Source organism: Oreochromis aureus, linkage group 6 (genome assembly GCF_013358895.1).
Source record: "Oreochromis aureus strain Israel breed Guangdong linkage group 6, ZZ_aureus, whole genome shotgun sequence".
In the NCBI taxonomy this organism is placed as follows: Eukaryota; Metazoa; Chordata; class Actinopteri; order Cichliformes; family Cichlidae; genus Oreochromis; species Oreochromis aureus.
This window is the reverse complement of record NC_052947.1, coordinates 35,433,511-35,448,757: the sequence shown is the minus strand read 5'-3', so window position 1 is coordinate 35,448,757 and position 15,247 is coordinate 35,433,511. Positions and strand designations below refer to the sequence as shown.

Genomic DNA, 15,247 nt, shown 5'->3' with positions numbered 1-15,247 from the left:
ACACACACACACACGCACACACACACACACACACACACTAGCCCTTTTTTTTCGAAGCTCTGCTCTCCTTCCATAGTCACAGACAGCACAGCTCAGCTGAGCAAAACTGAGCTTGTCTTTTGGGATAAAAACTTAAAGCTGGATGCAAACACAACATCCCCATCTCTCACATTAACTCTTGTTCGCATGGATATTGTTCAAGCATCACATGAGCCAGTCACCGACCGCACGTGCAGGGCGCACGGCATTGCCAGTGAGAGAGGAGGCGCCGGGTAGTGCGCATGATCGAGAGTAAGCGCTGAGACCACCCGGCAATCTCATGTTATCATTTGCTCAGCTCTTCAATTTGGACTAAACTACTGTCATTAGAGGAGAAATCGGCGCGATCAGTAGTATTTCAGTTCCTCGAAATCTTAAGCAACTTTTAAGTTATTAACTCAACGCTGACGGGAAGGTTTGTTGAGGCATTTCAGCACCGGACAGCGCTTTCTCTCTGCTTGGCTCACAAGTGCGCGTCTGGCATGTGGCAATGACTATCCGTCATAGCTGGTGGGGGGCAAAAGGAGAGAGCATGGCGGACTCTCCATAGAATCCTCCCCACGGCTGCTGCTAACACGAACCACGAGATATGAGCATACCGGAGTTCCTTCTGGAAGTGTCCATTGTGATAATAGCTGTTGTCTCTCTGCTGACCAACTTGTCGGTACTGCTATGTTTCGTTCAGAGCAGCGATTTAAGAGCCCATGTGCCAGGAATCTTTATGATAAATCTCTCTTTATCTAACATCCTCCTCAGTATTATCAACATGCCTGCCACTTTTCTGGGGGTGGTCAGTGGCGCAAACCCCTTGGGGGACTTGTTCTGCCACGTCGTCAGCTTTGCTGAGACTTTTATCACCAGTAATGCCATGCTGAGCATGGCGGCGCTGAGCATGGACAGGTGGATAGCGGTGGTATTTCCTCTGAGATACTCTAGCAAGATGCGCTACAGGGACGCTTTTCTGATCGTGGCCTACTCCTGGCTTCACTCTCTCATCTTTTCTGTCACTCAGCTGATGATGGACTGGGGAGGCTACAGCTACACTTATGCCTCATGCACAGTTCACCTGGACTCGGAGCAGGCGTCTCAGCTGGGAATCTACGCCACCTTCACAGCGCTGTTCCACGGTAGCAGCTTTGCGCTCTGCCTCCTCGTCTTGTGCTTCGCTTACCTGAAAGTTTTGAGAGTGGCTAAGTCACACTGCAAGAGGATAGATGTAATTACAGTGCAGACTCTGCTTCTGTTGGTTGATATCCACCCCAGGTAGAGTGTTTTCTTAAAAAAAAAAAGAAGTATGACATGCCTCTGTTTTCAAAGCAGCTTAATTGGAGAAAAAAAAATCTCGACTCGTTACGCAATACTGGAAAAACGGTTGCGTAATATTAGGTAACATGTTAATCAGTTTATTAATTATTAATGTTAGAAATTAATGTGGTTATTTTTTTAATCAGTGTGAAGGAGAGGTGCCTAGCGCAACGGAAGAAGAGAAAGCAGCGCGCCACTAAAAAGATCTGCATCTTCATTGGCTCCTTCATCCTCTGCTTTTCACCATATGTTATCACCAGGTAACCCTTCCTGTGTAGTTAAGTGGAATGGCAGCATGGAACCAAGTCTGTTATGGCATTTGACTGAACTTTGTTTTAAAATGTGAATGTCTTCTATATTTTATAATATTCAGTCGCGAATATATCTAGAAGGCATACATCTTCCATAAAGTGGAGTCATTACTTCTGTAACACAGCATCATCATAATTAGCCCTAATAAGGTTCCATTCATTGTATGAATGTTGCAGTGGATTGCATTAGACCATTTATTTGTACAGTAAAAAAAACCCCAACTTGCCTCTAAACCAATATGACAGGGGAAGAACCCCCATGAAGGCAACAGATGCCTTTTGTTGTTTCCATAACTTTCCATGCTATAAATACACATCCGGGGAAGTGGAATTTACTTTTTCTGTCTTCCTCCCACAGGTTGGTGGAATTGTTGCCCTCTGTGCGCATCCCTCGTTACTGGGGCATTGCCACCAAATGCTTGTTCTACGCCAAGGCTTCCAGTGACCCATTCGTCTATTGTCTTCTGCGGCAGCAGTACAGGAAGGTCCTGGTTAGTATCATCAGCCGAGTTGTAGGAAAAGATCACTACTTCCTGTCTGTGACCAGCGCAAGCAGCACATTTGACACCACAGATGACAGCTGTCTTGCCAGGATTACTTGAGCTTGATGTGTCATTTTTAAATGATTTAATGCTTTGATCTTTTGTGCAAAAGGTCACGGTCTTTAAAGTCAAAAAGGTCAGCAGATTGAAAGTAGTCAATGCCTTGCTCAAGGACTTTTTAACAAAGAAATGTGTCATGTGACTGTTAAAGGAAAATTATTTTCCACTGGGAGAACTGTGAAGGACACATAACAATTCATACTCAACGGCACCTCTCACCTCCGATGTGTGGCGAAGCCTTTTCAGCCTCTACAGCTTGCTGTTTCCACAGGGCTCATTAGTTTGCCTGGAGATGCACAACCAAGGATGCACCACATGAAAACTGCAACATGTTTAGTACTGTCACTGGTGGAAATGTATCTATAAAGTGTGATAACACTGGATTTGTCCATTTGCTCATTTATTATTGTTTTATGCTTACATTTTGTTTGTGTTAATGACTGAAATAGAGTGCAGAAATAGATACAAAGAGGATGTGTGAAATTGTTATATCAGAGCGCTTTCAAAAATAAACTCCACTGCCACAGATGAAAATCGAGTCTTCTATTTGAGTACTTAAAGTGAGTGTATACTGCAATACTGCATCAGTCTAGACTAGTGAGTCAAATATTATGATCGTGATCTTTTATTAACTAATATGACCTGAACAGATTTTAAACTTATATTTCCACGTGTCTCTGTTCAAGCATAAAAATGAAGAAGTATCCAATATTGAACGGTTAAAAGAAAAAATTAAGAAACCTGTGATCTAGAATCTTGAGAAGCTATCATACTTATTTTTGAATCTTTTGCTGCTTCCTCTTAAGCCCGTGGGAACTGCTGCTAAGCACATTTTAAATCCCCGTTACAGCTTGGTAATGGCTTATTATTCTTACAAAAGCCGGGAATACGAAGGTCGATGAAGATTCTCAGACACCCTAATGGTGCAAACCTATCCATACACTGGTGTGTGAACAGCCTCTGCAGCGCTATTATGTCAAATAATAGGCAGAGACACAAACTTTTCTTACTCCCACCCCCACAAGCCACGTTTCTTCCTCGTGCCCACACCCCACACACACACACGCGCACAGCGCTCTGTGCAGTGAAATATGATCAGCACCACTCTACTGGTTCGCCTCAGTTTTTTCAGGTCAGGGATGCACCGATAAAACAAAGGAAGGAGGTTTCCGTCCTGTGGGTGGTAATTATCATCCAGCATAGAAAACGAAAAGTGGCAGCTTCAAACACACACTGCCACATCACACACCGAGTTTTCTGGCAGCGCAAAGCACTCCAACATGCAGCTAGGACTTTTGGTAATGTTTCTTTTCTGGGCGAAAACTTCGTTGTGCGTCCCGCAGCAGAGTTGCCATCCAGGAGACGAGTATTTAGGTAAGGTCATCTGGTCCAAACAAATACGCGTACCGTGCAAACCCAAACCTGTGATGCATGACTTAGAGTCTGTGGGAGTTAAAACAGACCTTAACGTCCACACGCTTTAGCTGATAGACTGCTTTCGACTTCCGATGCTAAGTTACCCGGATACTAATTCAAATAATTTTAAGGCCTACCTATTAATTTGAATTCTCTGCTTCGAGACAGCTAATAGGCGCTTTTTTTGTCTGCATATTTCTCAGTTTTATTACATAATAGCCAAATTAGACTCTGCAGAGACGTGTAAGGGAGATTTAAGAATAAATGTGTGTGACAGACTCATGGCCAGCTGCTGTTTGTTTCTGAATAAACTGTGATTTTAAATGGAGTTTCTTCTTTGGTTTGTTGTTACGATGTCGCCATCTAGCGTTCAATCAGCGATGTTTATATATTTTTGAGTTTGTATTATTTATTTTTTTCACAGGAAGATGCAGCAACAGTGCATATGAGGAAAAACGTATGTGCATTTTTTTTTTACTGGACAAATTTTTAATTGTATGGATTGAATAACGTTTGATACGACTGGGTAAACCTAGCTGTGGAGCATGCCCTTAGTTGAATTTTGAGCCCATGACCTGACCTTTAAGTCAGGTAAAACAGAAGAGCTGTACCTACAAGATGCAGCATGCAGCTGCTCCAGATAGATGAGATAGAGCTGTAATCTCTAACATAAAGAACAAAAAATGCAGTACCAAGGCTCAGTCTGTATTTGAGGATTTGTGCTTGTCTATTCTGTGATGAGGTGCTATATCAGACAAATTAGCAGTTTTCCCACAAAATCTTATACAAGCTGATAGCAAATGGTGCTTTTCCCCCCAAAAAACTGATTTAATTGAGTCTCATCCAAGAGACAGTGAACAAGTCATAACAAGTCAGGGCTAATGGCACATAATCATACAACATCAGAGCTCCGAAGGAATGTGAAAAACTCAAACCATGTAATCCATATGAACTGTATCCAAAGAGATAAGGCATTATCTTCAAACTACTCGTAAATATGTGATTTACAGTATAGTCTTTATATTTGAGCACTGGCGAAAAAAACATGTAAAGAATACTTAAAAATAATGATTTAATTGAACCATGTGTGTCCTCTTTTTGACTCCTTGTCTTTCTTTACATCTGCTCTGTTCCAACAGCTAAATGCACAGAGCTGAACCTGGGCTATTGTAATGATTTGGAATACTCTAGGTAAGTTACAGGGCTTGGCCAAAAAATCTTGCCAACAAAAACCGTAACTACACAACGGTCTCATAAGGTGCTGTTTTTTACATGTTGATGTAAATCATGCTGTTAAAAAATCATGTATACATTATATCCAGAACCATATTCCCTAACATCCTTGGTCATCGGACTCGTTTGGAGGCAGAGTCAGGGGCAGAGTACCTCCTCCTAAGTGTCATCCATGGCCTTTTGAATGGGGAGTGCTCCCCTGAGATTCGTCTTGTAGGTTGCTCAGTACTGGCCTCACCCTGCCGAGATGACAAGATGGTCAAACCCTGCCGGAGCACATGTGAGGCACTGAGGAAGGACTGTATACATGCCTTTGAGGCCATTGAGATGGCCTGGCCTTATTTCCTGGATTGTGACCGCTTCTTTGCCAGTGATCAAGAAGGCTGCTTTGATCCGCTGGCAGGGCTGAAAGGTAAAGGTCATGTTAATGCTCTGTATACTGCCTGAGTAAGTCTGATGCTCTTTTGAAGCACTCTTCTTGCCTTCCCCTAAATCTTGGTGTCCCTCCTCCAGCCAGACAGGAGCAAGCACTGTCCAGTCTCTCTCCTCAGGAGCCCAGTACTATCATTCAGTTCACCTACACCTCCAATGCACAGATGTACAGCATCCTGAAGAGAACAGCAGCCAAGTGCTCTCATATCTCCCATGTCTACAGCATCGGACGGAGCACTGAGGGCAGGGATCTACTGGTGATTGAGTTCACCAACAACCCCGGACACCATGAGCTTTGTGAGTAAGGAAGGTTAATGCAAATGTATGATGTTATTTAAAAAAATGTTTTACCTCTCTAAGATTTGGGGAAAACAAATGATCAGATATTTTACATACAGCATTGCTATTTGTGATCTTATCAGCGAATAGCAGCTCCTCTCAGCTCTGCAGGGTTTTACCATTATTTAGCTCAATGTCTTAAATGCAAGATCCCTCACTCAACTTTATTCTTTTGGCTTTATCTTAGCCCTCTTAAAATTGTTTCCAGCTTTAGATTTTTTACACTAAATATATATTCTCAATATAGCCTCAGCTAACAAGCCAGGTGCTTTCTTTAAAAGTAGATAATTGACACAAACATTCCTGAAAGGTTATTTTGACCCCTCCTCAGGTTGTTTAAACAGACACACAGTTATTACGTTCATCAGAACAACTGTCTAAATAATTAATTTGATTTGTGTTTATTGCTTGTTCTGCTCAAAATGGCAAAAGTTTAAAAAAAAATAAGAGAATGCAGATTTAATGATTTGCACTTCTGTCCATGAACTGTAGTAGAGCCAGAGATCAAGTTGGTGGGCAACATGCATGGCAACGAAGTGCTGGGCCGCCAGCTGCTCATCTACTTGGCCCAGTACCTGTGTTCGGAATATATCCTGGGAAACCAAAGAATTCAGACCATCATCAACACCACTCGCATCCATATTCTAGCCTCCATGAACCCCGATGGCTATGAGCTAGCCGCCTCAGAGGTAGAGGATAACAATGACCCGGAGCTCATCAACCATGAAGTAAATATTGTTAACAGAAAAAAGACAAACTGTCATTATCCGATCTCAATTTATTGAATGATCTTGGTCTATTTAATCTGCTCAGCTTCAGGTGTGAAGGTGGAAGAGTGGGTCAGTCAGCTAAGAACAGCTAATGCACAGAGCTTTTCAATGTGGATTATGGACTGTGAAATTTGAAACCTAAGAGGAAACTTTTAACCATTTAATACATAACTGTGTAAGCACAGAAGCTCTACGAAATGACTCCAGGCTTCCACCTCCTACCTCCCTCTCTGTCAGCCTGTCTGCTTGTCTGTCTACATAGTTTTGTTGCCCAGGGCAAGTCCACCTACTCCCAGACAAATGCATAAACTTTGATTTGAATTTGCCAGGGTTTCAAAACATCTGAAATTAAGTTTGCATAGATAACATAGCTGGCAGTGTGAAATCTGCATGTACCTTGCTTCACTTATCTAGCCTGTTGAGCAGTTGTAGAAGTCTTTGAGCTCTGTTTATTCTGGCATGCATTATGCTGGATTCTCAAACATGGTGAGACTTCTATGCTGGCATCTCTTAATGAATACTCGGAATAACAACACTGGTGGTGGAACATTTATTTGAAATGTTGTATATGCATGCAGCCTTGATGTTGTACCTCTGACACACACTGCATAAATATTATACACTGACTGTCTCCATGCTTAAATGTGTGTATCAGCTGTTTGATACAGGATTGATAAAAAGATTATGAAGTCCACTGTTAGAACTGCCATTGTCATTGCATGTACTGTGCAGTAATTTAAATACAGCAACACTCGCAAACACATTTACTGCGCTGAGTGATTTATCCAGAGAGCATGATTTAAATACAAATGAAAGTTTAGAGTGTATCACACATTTTATATGAATATGACCATATTTTAAATGTTATGTACTGCATGTAGTGTGGTAACTTTCCATTTGTATTCATTTAAAAAAAAAGAGAGATAGTTAAAACAGACTGCTGAAATATTTATTCTGTATATGGACACATATACATAAATGTTTACAGCATGTAACAATTTAAATAATCCAAAAAAATATCTTTGTTGATTATTTGGATGAGATAAAGAAATTGTTGTGCTCATTCCAATTTTATTGCATGCTTGTGCTTACAGTGACAATAATGCTTATCTCATCTCATCTTATGTTTAAGACTTAATGGTTTCAGCTTCTATTCGCTACTCTTTCTCTTGACGGATATATGATCTTGTCTTCATGTTAACAATAGAATTAACAGTCATAGTCTAACATGTTTCTTCTTGGATTCCTGACTAATAATCATAATATTTTGCTCTTAATATAGTCACGGCACCTACTAATGTCTGGACATGACATCGTTACAGTTAATGTTGTCATCAGTCTCAGCAGCCTTACACATCTTAATGCTTTTAGTGTGAATCTAAATGTTTCAGGGTCACTTGTTGAATGGTTGGACCAATGGTCGAACCAACGCCCAGAATATTGACCTGAACCGGAACTTTCCGGACCTTACGTCCATCTTGTACCGGAACCGACGCAGCAGGCACTACCGTACTGACCACATCCCGATTCCCGACGCATACTGGTTTGGGAAGGTAAGAAGGCAGTACCAGAAAGTTGACTCTGTTCCTCTGGACGTAGAGCTTTTTCAGTGGCAGAAATGTTTCGTCACTCATCCAAGTGACTTCTTCAGTCCCAGCTGACTGCAGGTTTCCCCAAACGTATAAACAGAACATTTGCATAATGACTGAAATGAGCAGTTTTAGTTTCTCCCACTGAAAATGCTACATCCAGATGACCAGAAGCAACTTTTTGGGATTTCTGTACATGGAGCATGCATCAAGACTTAAGAAGGTAGTACTAATTTACTAACAATTACCAGGAATAATCTCCAGCAGTTATTTCATATTGGCTTCCAAAATGATTCAATCTTTTCTTTTTACTGTAGGTGGCACCAGAGACTTATGCAGTGATGAAGTGGGTCAGGTCTCTGCCTTTCGTTCAGTCTGCCAGCCTCCACGGAGGGGATCTGGTGATCTCCTATCCATTTGACTACTCTAGACATCCTCATGAGGAGCGGATGTTCTCCCCCACTCCGGATGAACAGGTAGGGGAGCGGAATTTTATAGATAGCAGATTTCTAATTACAATCAATGTCCACCTTGGCCAATAATCTTCCAATGCTCAGGTCTTCAAGCAGCTGGCTCGCACATATGCCGATGCTCATGCCACTATGTCAAACAATGACACAGAGAGGTGTGGTGCCTCCTTTTATCGAACTCGGGGGATTATCAATGGGGCACTGTGGTACAGTTTTGCTGGTGGTGAGATCCTTTTAACTCCACTCCTTAATTCTCACAGCAAAAGACATAAATCAACCTTCTTTACGTAAATATTTTTTTCCCAAGTTTCTCACAATGTGTGCACCTCTCATACTTTTTGCAGGTATGTCAGACTTTAATTATTTACACACTAACTGTCTTGAGATAACCGTGGAGCTTGGATGTGACAAATTCCCCTCAGAGGCTGAGCTTTACCCAGAATGGAAGAGGAATAAAGAAGCTCTCCTCAGTTTTCTTGAGTCTGTAAGTGTCACTTTTTTTTTCTTAACTGTGAATAATGAGAAATATCATAATGTTGAACGCATGGATAAAAAGCTAAACTAACTGACGCTTGACAAATCTTGCCATTTTATTCCTTTTCTCTAAACAGGTCCACAGAGGAATAAAGGGAATAGTTAAGGATGTTAATGGTAATGGAATAAAAGATGCAACAATCTCCATCAGGGGTGTTAGAAAAGATGTCACCACAGGTATACATAACAATGTCATTATATTTCCATTTGATGTGTTGTAGTCTTACTTTTTATCCACTTGTAAATGTGTAAATTAACCTTAGACAATACACATTTTACTGACTTTCTCCTTTTAACTTCCTTCATTTTCCCTCCCACCGTTCTGCGTCTACTTATTGCCTTTCTTCCAGCTGAAGAAGGAGACTATTGGAGGCTGCTTAACCCTGGTACTCACATCGTGACAGCCACAGCCAAAGGTTACTCCAAGGTCACCAAGAGAGTTTATTTGCCTCACACCATGAGAAAGGCTGGACGTGTTGACTTTCTCCTGCAGAAGGTTTGTCTTCAAAGTCCCGCTGTACCCTCTGTACCACATTCTTTTAAATATTACCTCCTTCCTCACCTCTGCTCTACCATTTTCACTCATGTCCTGCATCCAGGTTCCCGTGGAGCCCGATATTGATGACCACCTCTTCCCCACAGCAGACACATGGGATCGATTTGACCCCTACAACCAGTTTGAGCAATACAGGGATCCAGATGTGGGTGATAGTGGGAGAGAGAGGGAGGAAAAACCATGGTGGTGGAACTACTTCTCCCAGTCTGGTATCTCACCTCCAACCTGGCTGCTGAGAAATGTGTAGACACATTTGGGACAATAAAGATCCTGATTACCACCTCCAAGGAGACTGGTGAAGGACCATTTTACATCCAGTCCCACTGGTGCTCTCAGAGGCGTTTATGTAGCAGGAGCTGTGACACTAACCAGCAGTAACCGAACACATTGCAGTACTTCCTGTAAGGATGTGAATTAGCATTTTTTCCAACCGGCAACACATTTAATTTTGGGTTGTGAGTGAGATTTGGGGGCAGCATTGCTTTGAAGCAGCATTTACTGGATAATGAATGAAATATGGATGCCACAATCATCCCCTAAAACCTCATCACAATTAAAGAGATGGGACTTGATATTTTGCTAACAGTTTTACAACACTGCATCTACACACATTTGTGTACATTAAAAAATGAGTTGGGATTTGTTATGTTTATTTTTTTATGGGCATGTACAAGTAAATTTCTTGTAACATTTATCTATATTTTATACAATACACAAAAAATTTAAGCCCTCTGGACCAGTAACAGCATGTGACATAGAGCTTGGATTAGCAGCAACACTGTGCCATCTCAAAACTGTAGTAAGCCTTGCTTTTTCCCCACAAGCATAACAAATAAATAGTGAATATTTCTGGCACTCTTTTGTTTCAATTATATTTCAACTTCGGGGAGTGGTTTTCGTATTATGTCAGTAGAGGGCGCAAGAGAACATATCATGGTATTTTCGTCGACTTCAACAATGAATTCTCTAATTAGCGTAAAGTGCATTTGTATTCTTCATTAAAGAGTTTATACATTTCTTTATCCTAGTGTTTAGTAATTTGTTAAATGTTTAAAAAAAACCTTTCACAGTTTATTTAATTTCCACACTTTGATTTTTCTGTGTTGAGTTAAAAGTCCATGTGAATCCCAGGAATACCCAGAAGAGAGGATAAGCTGTCAGAGTGAAGTTGTTTTTATCCTTATGTTTTTAAGCTATCCAGCGGAAGAACATGTAGTGCTGGTGTGCAAGTGCGTGCCGTATCCTTGCGCCTTAGCCAGGTGCTCTGTTGTGATTTTTAGCATTGAACGACAGTTGTTTTGCTAACAAACTCTGTAGTCATATATGTAGTACCACAGTTAATGCTTCCAGCTGCTCCGTACATTTTTACCCTTTACGTTTCTAAAAGTAGAATGTGAACTGACAGTTGGCAGGTTATTGACTTTAGTATCTGCGAGAAAAGCCCAGCGCAACAATGCTATTTTTCAGTTTGACACATGACTTTCCTTCAGGTGCAAACTTTAAGGTGATCTAGATTGTGTTCACACAGAGGTAAGTTGCACAATTCCTAAAAATTTGTAGGCATATTTAATTTAGAACAGATTTAATTCTTCCCTTTCCATGTTAATGGCTTTTCACATCTGGGTAGTTTGGTTCAAGTATTGTGGGTTTTGTGGGAAAAGTTGTTTAAGCGTGCACTTCCCCTCCACTGCTCTTCTGTTCGGACCTATAGCATATAAAGTAGAAATACTAAGTACTAGTGATACTAATGCAGTGAAGCAGCCTGGGTTGGGCTGTGTAGATTTTAGAAACACTCTTCTTCTGAGTCCTTTTCTTCTCACTGAACCCTGCTGTTGATATTAAAGCAAGAACACAGTTATACTAGATGTAGGTTTTCTTTTTGAAAAGGCCATTTTTGCATCATGCTATAATTATCTTTTTTTTTTCTTTCTTTTTTTTTCCAAGGCGGTGTGTTCCCAGATGCCTCCTCCTTATGTTCCTGGAGTGAGTTTCCATCTGGCAGTCTTCCACTAAGGTCTCTGGCCCTCTCTCTTTCTCTGGCTTTCCCAGTGCACCATGTAGTCACTTTCAATCTGACTGCATCAGTTTCTCCAACATAACACTTTTTAACACTCTGCATATATAATGCAAATGCCAAACCACTTTGCTCTGAGCTTCCTCTATCCTGCTCTCATCCTCGCCTTCCTTTCCCTCTCTGTGCTCCTCTCTGCGTCAGTCAGTCTTTCATTCCTGTAGCTATCTAGCTGCTATGCCCCAGGAGTAGAGGCCTGCTCAATGTGGCAGAGATGATTTGTTTGCTTTGCAATTATTTTCCGTCAGTGGAGACAAATGGATTCATACTGCATAGAAAAATGCACGCAGACGGGGCTGGAGTGACGAGTACCATGAAACATACTAATATGTATAGCGCAAAGATAAAGAAGTGAGATGAGGAGTACAGGGATCCTTGGGTAAACTTTATAGACATATTGAGGGACCAAGAATATCGCAGTTCCATAAGACTGTGCTGTGTGTTGAAATGCATAACTATGAGCCGCAGCAAGTAAATGCACTATAATGTTTTAAAGTGACAGGATGTGTCAAGGCTACTGTGTGTTGCTGTGCTATTTTAAATCATAATTTGTAACCCCAAAATGCAGTGTGTATGTAAGTTTACCAGCAGTACTAATTTGGATTGAAGCTCTCTTTATTTAATTGTAGGCTTTTGTACCTACACGTAACCTTATTAAAAATATATTATTGCACTGCTCATATGCAATTAAAAATCATTTTTAATGAAAAGTAATGACTCCTGGATGATCTTTTTACACATGTTGAAAAAAACCCCATAGAATTAAGTGATATTTCAAATGAATTTGATTCTAATTATTGTTTTTGATACAGATGAAGTTTGAACTTCATGAAGATTAACGTCTGTAGTGACCCAAGCTGAAACACAAGTAACCATGCTACACACACAAGACTCAGCCTGCAAGTCACCGGACACAAAAAGGCCCTGTAGCACATTTCTTTACTTAGTAATTCAACAAATAAATCTTTTGTGGTTGAAAGAACTGGTTAGCGGTAAGTTTGGTGGGATATAGTTGGTAACAGACAAAATTGTTCAGGCTATTTTTAATAATGTGTTAAACAAACAGTTGTAGAAACAAGGGAACATTACCAAATTACAAAAAAAACCCCAAACAATCTAGGCTATAGGCAGATGGTAGTGCTGTCACATTTGACACTGAGAATCTTCTGTCTTTTCTCACAGTCTCTGCTCTATGTTGATGGTTTTTTAAAAACCCCCCAAAAAACAAAACATTTCTATCACAAGCGATTACATGATTTAAGTTTTAAAAAGATAAATATAATATTTTCAAACCAAAGTTTAAAAGAAAGACTGTTCAAATACTTTTAATCTTTTATCAATTTTGTTATCTATAGTTTTTCTGTATTTTTGAGTTTTGAGAACATCAGATGTAAATGTGAAAAAACGAGTACTTTAAAAAAATAAGTTTTGAGGTACAGCAGCATTCACATAGATAAGCAGTTGAGAAAATGGGGGGGGGGGGATGTTTTAGTTCTTCTTAATAATTTTCCCAGTAGGCATCACTGGGAAAATCTTCTTATTTAACCATGGTCACCCATGGTTAAATAAGAAAATTTGTCAGCAAAGATTTGTTGTAGCATCTCTACAATTCTCCCAAAGTAAAATATCAACAGTAAAGTTAAGTAAACAGTAAAGTTTGAACATTCAGTGAAGATTCAAGCAGTCTGTGCTTGAAGTAGCTTTGTAAAGTCAGGTAGCCAGCAATTGTTTTCAGTTTGGTTAGTCTCAAAACACATGCCTGTTGTTCTGTATTGCTTAACCAGACTAAATAGCCAAAAAGGTTTAGCTCATACAGAACAATGATAACATAGCGATATATAAACAACAGAAAGAAGAGCTTTATTTTGCTGGTTTGGTGAAATACGCCAAAAATACGAATAAATGCCAATAAAATTGGTGGCAGTCTTGTTTTACCACTGTTAAAGCTCTAATAAACAAATGAGAAAACATGATTTCGGCAACTATTTATTAGAGAGTATGTAGTTATAGAATACAATGGAAATGTTTCGTCTCCTCTTTTGCCCCCAGTATAGGACACAAACAACTGGGCTGCAGACTTTTGTGCGTCTGATGAACTTTCAAACTATCCACAGTAAAAGAGATTAACCTTTTCCTCCCAGCTCATGTCTTCTTGAGTTTTCTTTTCTTTTGCCTTCTGTCTTCCTTTCTTTCATATGACCTTGTCTCCCCTTTTCTAGTGTCTCCGTTGACTATCGCTTGTCCTGTCTCCCCCTCCTCTTCTTGTCTCTCCTTTACCCTCCTTTTCCTCCTTTTATATGAAGGGCAAGTTCAGGGGTCACCAATTACTCTGAGAGGGCTGAGAAAGTTGTATGGGCTTTGCCCTCGGGGCTGCCATGTTGCATTATCATCAGGGAGATTGCAGGTACGCAGCAGCCACTGGCTGCCGGCACAACCGCCACAACGTCAGCCCTAGAACCAGGCCATATAGACTTAGCCAAGTTCAAGCTGTCCTTATGCCTGAATGGCTGGCTGGCTTCTAGTCGTTCCCCCTCACTTACTGATCTGCTGGGCAGAACTAATATGTATGTCTAGGACCCCTCTACCAAATTGTTTTGGCTAGCTGTGCTGATAGGCTTACTTTTGTGCTGCATTGTGGCTTGTGCAGATTTGTGCCTTGAAGAAAATCTAGTATGTTTAGTTAGTTTTATATCGAATATCTCCAGGGTGTCTAGTTTAACACTTTCATTTGTGCTACTAAGTCTGCAAAGTTATAACATCTGTCTGTCAGCAGTCAGATGTCTATCTGCTTAAAGGTTTTCAGAACAAAAATACAGGTCCCGGTTTTACCATCCTTTCAGATTGACAGGAAACGGTTATTTGCTGCAATGTGGGACACATTACCTGTTACGAACTTGTCGCGGATGCATCAGTACACATCGTTCTGGTTCACCATCCATCATCGCGATTGTTTACACTTGTATTTTGTGCTTTGCTGCTCATGAGTGGATCAAGCGGACAGGTGTGTTGTAGCTTAATGTCTCTACCAAATCAGTAATGATGAAGTATACTGTATCGTAGGGAGCAGAAAAGTACAGACATTCTGTACTTGAGTAGAAGCACAGATATTAGTGTTAAAGTCCTGATTCGACTTCTTTACTTAAGTAAAAGTCAAAAAGTACCGTCTCTGAAATGTAATCAAAGTAAGAAAGCAAAAGAAGCTCCTTGAAGAACATTTCTACCATTTATTTATATGCAAAGGCAACTGAACCTGGTGTTATATTAATGTAATACTAAATTATTATTTGTAAATAGGTATACAAACTTAATTTTAGCCTACATTTTTATTTTAATAAAGGTATTTGGCTTATATCAGTTAAGTAGAACATGAGCAGAGAAAAATAAGGAAAATAAAATAACAGCTCTCTTTTCTGTTGCCTACATTGTAGAGTGTGACTTTGCCTCTAAACAGGAAACTGTGTAGGGAAGAGGTCAAAGTGAGAGTCAGCAGGTGGGGAACCCTAAAATTAGTTGTAATGTCTCAGTGTGGGTAAAAGAATCATAATGCACAATAATTTCTATTGAAAGCTTCAGGTTTTCT

General features: G+C 40.4%; 2 protein-coding genes across 3 annotated transcripts; both read left to right on the top strand.

Annotated features, from left to right (window-relative positions):
* The first annotated feature begins 628 nt into the window (after positions 1-628).
* Positions 629-2,257, top strand: LOC116328573 (G-protein coupled receptor 26-like). The gene is made up of 3 exons (XM_039613517.1): positions 629-1,302; positions 1,491-1,604; positions 2,014-2,257. Exons 1-3 carry the CDS (start codon positions 629-631, stop codon positions 2,255-2,257), a joined length of 1,032 nt encoding a protein of 343 aa, XP_039469451.1.
* A 1,066-nt stretch (positions 2,258-3,323) lies between these two features.
* cpz (carboxypeptidase Z) lies at positions 3,324-10,618 on the top strand. Of its 2 annotated transcripts, none has more exons than XM_031750406.2 (13): positions 3,324-3,631; positions 4,098-4,130; positions 4,813-4,864; positions 4,996-5,318; positions 5,420-5,635; positions 6,170-6,366; positions 7,839-8,000; positions 8,354-8,512; positions 8,594-8,729; positions 8,851-8,990; positions 9,118-9,217; positions 9,391-9,536; positions 9,640-10,618. In XM_031750406.2, the coding sequence occupies exons 1-13, from the start codon at positions 3,538-3,540 to the stop codon at positions 9,841-9,843; spliced, it is 1,962 nt and encodes a 653-aa protein (XP_031606266.1). In that variant the 5' UTR covers positions 3,324-3,537; the 3' UTR covers positions 9,844-10,618. The 2 variants fall into 2 exon arrangements, with proteins under 2 accessions (XP_031606266.1, XP_031606265.1); XM_031750405.2 differs by having other exon boundaries at positions 3,325-3,631; positions 6,170-6,405.
* Positions 10,619-15,247: the final 4,629 nt, after the last annotated feature.

Excerpts from the sequence above, each read along its gene's own strand:
- LOC116328573 (XM_039613517.1), top strand. The coding sequence starts at position 629 with ATGAGCATACCGGAGTTCCTTCTGGAAGTGTCCATTGTGATAATAGCT. Across the intron at positions 1,303-1,490 it reads TTGGTTGATATCCACCCCAG|TGTGAAGGAGAGGTGCCTAG; the intron begins GTAGAGTGTTTT and ends TTTTTTAATCAG. Across the intron at positions 1,605-2,013 it reads TCACCATATGTTATCACCAG|GTTGGTGGAATTGTTGCCCT; the intron begins GTAACCCTTCCT and ends TTCCTCCCACAG.
- cpz (XM_031750405.2), top strand. The coding sequence starts at position 3,538 with ATGCAGCTAGGACTTTTGGTAATGTTTCTTTTCTGGGCGAAAACTTCG. Across the intron at positions 6,406-7,838 it reads CGGAGCTCATCAACCATGAA|GGTCACTTGTTGAATGGTTG; the intron begins GTAAATATTGTT and ends TAAATGTTTCAG. Across the intron at positions 8,991-9,117 it reads TCCTCAGTTTTCTTGAGTCT|GTCCACAGAGGAATAAAGGG; the intron begins GTAAGTGTCACT and ends TTCTCTAAACAG.